This window comes from Elephantulus edwardii, unplaced genomic scaffold, assembly GCF_000299155.1.
Source record: "Elephantulus edwardii isolate Elephantulus edwardi_28Jun2011 unplaced genomic scaffold, EleEdw1.0 scaffold00084, whole genome shotgun sequence".
Lineage (NCBI taxonomy): Eukaryota > Metazoa > Chordata > Mammalia > Macroscelidea > Macroscelididae > Elephantulus > Elephantulus edwardii.
Genome location: NW_006399834.1, coordinates 11310863 through 11317576, shown reverse-complemented (window position 1 = coordinate 11317576; position 6714 = coordinate 11310863). Strand labels below are relative to the sequence as shown.

The 6714-nt window shown below is 36.4% G+C and overlaps 1 protein-coding gene across 1 annotated transcript in view; it reads right to left on the bottom strand.

Annotated features, from left to right (window-relative positions):
• Window positions 1-3537: 3537 nt before the first annotated feature.
• The window catches only part of LOC102848407 (iron-sulfur protein NUBPL-like), a 279757-nt gene continuing 276580 nt past the window's right edge, over window positions 3538-6714 (bottom strand). Inside the window, 1 exon segment of the mRNA XM_006889978.1 lies at window positions 3538-3630. Within this exon segment, the coding sequence (XP_006890040.1) occupies window positions 3538-3630 (93 nt within the window).

Genomic DNA, 6714 nt, shown 5'->3' with positions numbered 1-6714 from the left:
ACAGAGATTTTGGATTTCTACTCATTCATTGTTGCACTTTTCTCCCTTCCCACCCCTTCCCTCCAGTTCAAAAGAAAAATTCTTTCATTGTTATACATCTCTCCCCACAAGTCCACTCTACTATGTAGTCTTTGTTCTGGACTCATGTCATGAAAATAATATCTAATCATATATACATCTTAAACAGTTTTCTCTCTTATCTGTTTCAATGAATTATACATAATTTATCCCGTCTTTCTCAGTCTCCCCCCAGCCCCTATGTCAGACCCGTTTTATTTTTTTTAATGAAAGTTTACAGAGACTTTGGATATCCATTTATACATTGTTGCACATTTTCCTCCTTGCCCAACCCTTTCCTCTTAGTTTGCTTTTCTCCTTGAAAAGAAAAAAAATTCTTTCCTTGTTATACAATCATACTCCCGCCTCCCAAGTCCACTTTACTAGGCAGCTTTTATTCTTATTCTGGACTCATGTCATAAAAAAATAATACATACTCATATATTCCTTTTAAACAGTTCTCTCCCTCATCTGTTTCAATGTAGTATACATTATTTATCCCCTCTTTATTTTGTTGTGGTGCATAATAGCTTTTTTTTTTTAACTAAATTCACTCCTGAACTCTCGGCAAATACTAATCTGTTATCCATTTTGGTCATTCTATCACTTCAAGAATGTTACAGAGAAAAAAAAAAGAATGTTACAGAGATGGAACCATATAATCCATTACATTTCAGGACTGGCTGTTCCACTCATCTTGGATGTGTGTGTATCAATAATTTGTTATTTTTTATTATCAAATGGAAGAATGTGGCATCAGGATTGGGGGAAGACTCATCAACATGAGTAGTGTAGATGATATAATCTTGCTTGCTGAAAGCAAGGGGATCTGAAGTAGTTGTCGCAGAAGATCAACAACTATTGCCTTTAACATGGAGTGCGTCTTAACATCAAGAAAATAAAGATCTTTTCCACTCAGTCAGTGGGCAACATCATGATAGATGGAAAAATGATGTCATTTTGCTTGGATCCACTATCAACACCCTTGGTACTAGCAATCAGGAAACAAGGGAGAAAGAGATGTATTGCTTTGGGCAAGTGTGCTGTCAGGGACCTCTCTAAAATACTGAAGAGCAATGGTGTCAGTTGGAAGACAAAGGCACACCTGATTAAGGCCATAACTTACTATGACCTTGCTATGAATCTGAGAGCTGGACAATGAATAAAGATGACAAAAATATTGATGACTTTGAGTTGTGTTGTTGGAGAACAGTAATTAACAGCCAGCCCTTGGACTGTCAAAAGAACAAACAGGGATGTCTTGAAAAGGTGCGGCTAGAGTGCTCCTTTGGAAGCAAGGATGCTAGGGGCAAGGATTGCAAATCTTTCATCTCTCACACTTTGGACATTTTACTAGGGAGGTTGTTCCTTGGAAAAGGATATCATGCTTGGATGTGCAGAGGGTCAGCAAAAGAGAGGAACACTCCCACTGAGATGGAGTGACACAGTAACAATAGCAATGGGCACAAGTGTCTGACAAGATAGGAGAAGATTCAGATCTGTTGTTCAGAGGGTCACTATGAGTTGCACTGGGCTCGAAGGCACCTAACAACAACAACAACAATAATATTCTGTGGTATGACCAGTTTGTTTAACCATTCACTCAGCAAAATATATTTACATAGTTTTCAGCTATTACAAATAAACACAGTTGTACACATGTTTCTGTAAATAAATCACATTCAACTCTTAGCCTAATTCTCTGGCTGTTTAACTACAGAGGGAATAAAGTCGAGATATGTGTTGAAGGTAATTGGCTACTTTCTTCTAACTGAAGATCAACTAGTGACTTGTTTTCCTTATGAAGTCTCCAACTCTCTGAACCACAGCAGACAGGTACATATTTTTCAAACTGCATTCTTTCAATTCTGAAATACAAATCCTATAAAATATTCCCTTTAAAAAAGAATTCCAAGCTTCAACACCTAAAACAAGTTGAGAAAATCTTAAGTGCTATATTATGGCTAAAATTGAAGAGAATGGGAATTTCCGAACACTTGAGGACTAAGGTGCACCTCATTCATACCATGATCTTTTCAGTTACTTGCTATGCCTCTGAGAACTGCTTAAGAGTGACAGAAAAAGAATTGATGCTTTTGAGCTGCAGTGTTGGAGAAGAGTGCTGAAGATCCCATGGCCTGCCAAAAAAAAATGTCTTGGAGAAGGTGCATCCAGGGTGCTCCTTGGAGGCAAAGATGGGGAAGCTTCATCTCATATATTTTGGTGTTTCTAGGAGAGGCTATTCTTTGGAGAGGGACATTATACTTAAAAAGGTGCAGGGATGATAAAGGAAGACGAAGACCCTCAACTAAGTGGACTGACACTGACTACAGCAATGGGCTTGTGTGTGTTAGAGATTGTAAGGAAGGGACAGGACAGGACAGCATTCAGGTCTGTTGTGAATAGGGTCTCTATGAGTTGTACTCAACAGCAGCTAACAACAATAACATAATCCTATTTTGAAATTAAAAAAAAAAACACACTTTGGTTTACAAAAGGAGAAACTCAGTATTTAGTTGCACAGGTCAAAAATCTCAGGTCCATAGAAGAATAATCTTCAGTACGACACTTAAATTTTCTATCCCTTGGGCAGACTCTTCATCTATAAAATATAGATAACCAGGGTACTGAGCTCATACAAACGAAACTTTAAGTATATACAGAGAGCACTTGATAACTTTTAGTTATTATTATTGCCATTGTTAATAAGTTACTATCAAAATCCTCATAATCACAATTTTGTTAAAAATACACATTTCCGGGTCTCACTTCTGAAGACTAAATCTTCAGTTGAGACTAGTCTATTTGAAAGAGTAGAGTCATCTACATTAAGGTGGACTCATAGGGAGCTCTGGTGGCCTAGTTGTAAGAAACTGTTCTGTAATCCCAAAGGCATATGGTTCAAATCTATCAATTGCTCCATGGAAAAAGGATGGGCAATCTCCTTCTGTGTGATTCAATGTCTCTGAAAACCATTCAGAGGGTCAGCTGTGGGACATTTCTGACTCAACAGCACACAAGAAAAAGGACAGATAAAAAAGTAGAGATTCATCTACAATAAGAACTTGTCCAAGAGTGTAATACTGGAGGCAAGATTTAAACTCAGACTAAAGGGCCTTATCAATCACCTTATGTCCACTCTGCCATCCTGCAAAAAGAGCACAATTATCTTCTGAACCAAGGATTGGGCTTGTAATATCATTAAGTCATGACTCCTTAGAGAGCAGTTCAAGAAAATAAAATGAAGTTCTGTACAGATGGACTTGATAAACACCAGCTTTCAAAAAAATTCTTACATTGTAGCAGCTAGCATTTCTGTTATTGTTATTAGATAAAATTTTTATTTGTCAATCATCATTTAACAAATCAAATCTGAAAATAAGACATTATTCCTTTTGAAATACAAGAAGACTACTATGATTGTTATTTCTATAGATACTACCATCAATCTGCTAATATCCAAAAATGATCTTGTCAAGTTCAGGGCAAATTTCCAGGACACCTGAAGATTCATTCTGGAAGAGGAGGCAATCTTCTCACCACTTCTTCAGCAATCTTCAAGTAAGCTTTAGCCTAGAAAAGAACAGACCCATACTAATTGTCATGTTTCTTCTATCCGGAAATGAATGGCTCATGAAGATTCTGTTTGAAATAGTTGTCCACTGAATTTGACAGTTTAAAAGGCACTGTTTTACATCACTTTTATAATTATCTTTTTAAATGATCTTATTATATACCACAATGTTGAGCTATCATAATTTATTAAAACATTACCCTAATATTGAAAAAAAAAAGGCTGAATGAGATGTGGAAATTCTATAGCAAGAAGACACTAGTATCAGCATTATAGTTGGGGAGAGAAAGGAGAGGAGATATTTCAGGAAAATTACTTAAAAGGTGACTTTCTGAAAATATTTAGTTTCTGTTTTTTCCAAAACTCTAATCTTATGTCCGTAGATTAGCAGCTCATTCTAGCTATAGAAAAATGATGGTTTTTTTTTCAGCTGAGAAATTGATACCCTGAGGAAGATACTGCCAAAACATCTTTAGTATAGAGCTGTTAGTCATTTTAAGGAAGTCTATTTATTACCACCTTAATGCTTATCTTTGGAAATCATTTTCATTTTCCCTGAGAAAGTTTTGTGGTACCAGCACTGAGCATCTATAGGCTGGTTCTTTCAACTGATAATTTTGGTTACTATTCAAGAATTACTGGGTTCACTTGCTACAGTTTTCAGCTCTGGGGCCCTAGTGCAGTACAATGGAGAGAAGCTTCCAACTCTGGGGAGAGGGCAAAAATAACCTGGTACTACCACATGCAAGTTAGAATATTTGTCATGACATTTGTGGTTCAACAGTTGTTTAAAACAACTACAATCTAAATATTACTTATTTTGCCAATTTTATACATAAATTGTAGCTGTTAAATAAGAGTAAGATTTTCTAAAATCATTAATTTATACATTCATAAAATAATAATGAATAAATCCACATTTGTTCCCATTCTCAAGAAAGGTGATCCAAAAGAATGTGGAAAACACTGAAAAGTATTGATATCATATGCAAAAAAAAATCTTGTTGAAGATAATCCAAAAAATGGCTAAAACAGTATATTAACAGAAATCTGCCAGAAATTCAAGCTGGATTTAGAAGAGGCTATAGCACTAGGGATATCACTGGTGATGTCAGATTGATTTTGGCTAAAAGTAGAAAATGATGTCTATTTGTATTTTATTGAATATGCAAAGGCATTTGACTGTGTGGATCACAACAAATTATAGGCAAATATTGAGAAGAATGGGAATCCCAGAGCACTTAAATATTCTCATTTGAGACATATACTTAGACCAAAAGGCAGTTGTCTAAATAGAGTAAGGGAACATGACATGGTTTAAAATCAAGAAAGGATTGTGACAGGGCTGTATTCTTTCTCTCTACCTATTCAATCTATATGCTGAGTAAATGATTCAAGAAATTGGACTCTGAAAAAGAATGTGGCATCAGGATCAGAGAAAGACTCATGAGCAATCTCTGTTATGCAGATGACATAAAGCAGCTTGCTGAAAGTGAGGAGGATTTGGAGTATTTGATACAGAAGATCAAAGACTACAGCTTTCAATATAGATTACATCTCAATATAAAGAAAATGAAAATCCTTGCCATTGGACAATAGGTATTATGAGAGGTTGAGAACAGGTTAAAGTTATTAATTATTTAATCTTACATGGATCCACAATCAATACCCTTAGCACCAGGAGTCAATAAATCAAAAGACAAATTACACTGGGAAAATCTGTTGTAAGAGACCTCTCCAAAATTCTGAAGAACAAAGGTACCCATTGAAAACTAAAGTGTGCCCGATACAAACTATGGTCTTTTTGATTACTTGTTGCATTTGAAAATTGAACAATGACTATGGATAACAGAAAAAGAACTGACGCCTTTAAGTTGTAGTATTGGAGGAGAGTATTGAATATCCATGGACTGCTAAAAGAATAAGTATGCCTTGGAGAAAGTGTGCCCAACGTGTGCTTCTTGAAGGTAAGGAAAGGGAAACTTCATCTCATGTACTTTGGGCACATTGTCAGGAGGGGCCAGTCCTTAGAAAAAGATGTAATGCTTGGAAAGATGGATGGTCAGTGTAGGAGAGGAAGACCCTCAACAAGATGGACTAATACAGTGACTGTAACAAAGGGCTCAACTGTATTGGAGATGGTGAGAACAGCACAAAGTAAGGACAGATTCAGAGCTGTTGTTCACAGGGATGCTACAAGTTGCAGTTGACCTCATGGCACATAACAACAACAACAACAGATGGTCTGGTAGCATGTGTGTTATGTGTTGCATTGCTGATCAGAAGGTCAGTGATTCAAATCCATTAGCTGTGCAACAGAAGAAAGATAGACAATCTTCTCCTGTACAGGTTACAGCCTTGAAAATCCAGTGGACAGTAGGCAGTGGGTTGTAGGTTAAGGTTCATACTGTGACTGGTAATGTAGTTTATAACCAATTGGGCTACTAAACAAAAGGACAACTGTTGAAATCCACCAACTGCTCCATGGACTAAGATGAGGCAGCCTCTTCTCATAAAGATAGAGAGCCTCCAAAATACAAGGTGGAAGATCTTTATAAATGGGAATTGACTCATGGACAGTGAGTAAATATGAGCTAAAATTTACTGTATACATAATAGTTGTCAAATGTTATTTCTTCTATCTTTACAGCTACTTTGCAGGATAAATTCTTTTACAACCAGTCTCTTTAAAGATGAAAAACCACAACTAAAAAGAAAAGATACTCTTGTCCCAAATAATAAGAGCTAAACTGGGCATTGAACCTGGCTTGGTAAACTCCAGAATCTGTATTAAAAATGGGTTGTCGGAGGTCTGTTTGACAACATACTTGAGAAAGTATTTCAACAGTGTTTCATACATTCTTTATTTTAACAGACAATTTTTAAACTGTTAGGAGGGAGCTCTGGTGGTCTGGTGCAAAGGGAATTGTGATGCTAGCAGAAAGGTGGTTGGTTCAAATCTATAGAAGAAAGATACACAATCTCCTCCTCCCTTGTGATTTACAGTCTTTGAAGAAGCACTTGAGGGTAGCTATGAGTAGGTTTATAATGTGTGTGTGTGTGTGTGTGTGTGTGTGTGTGTG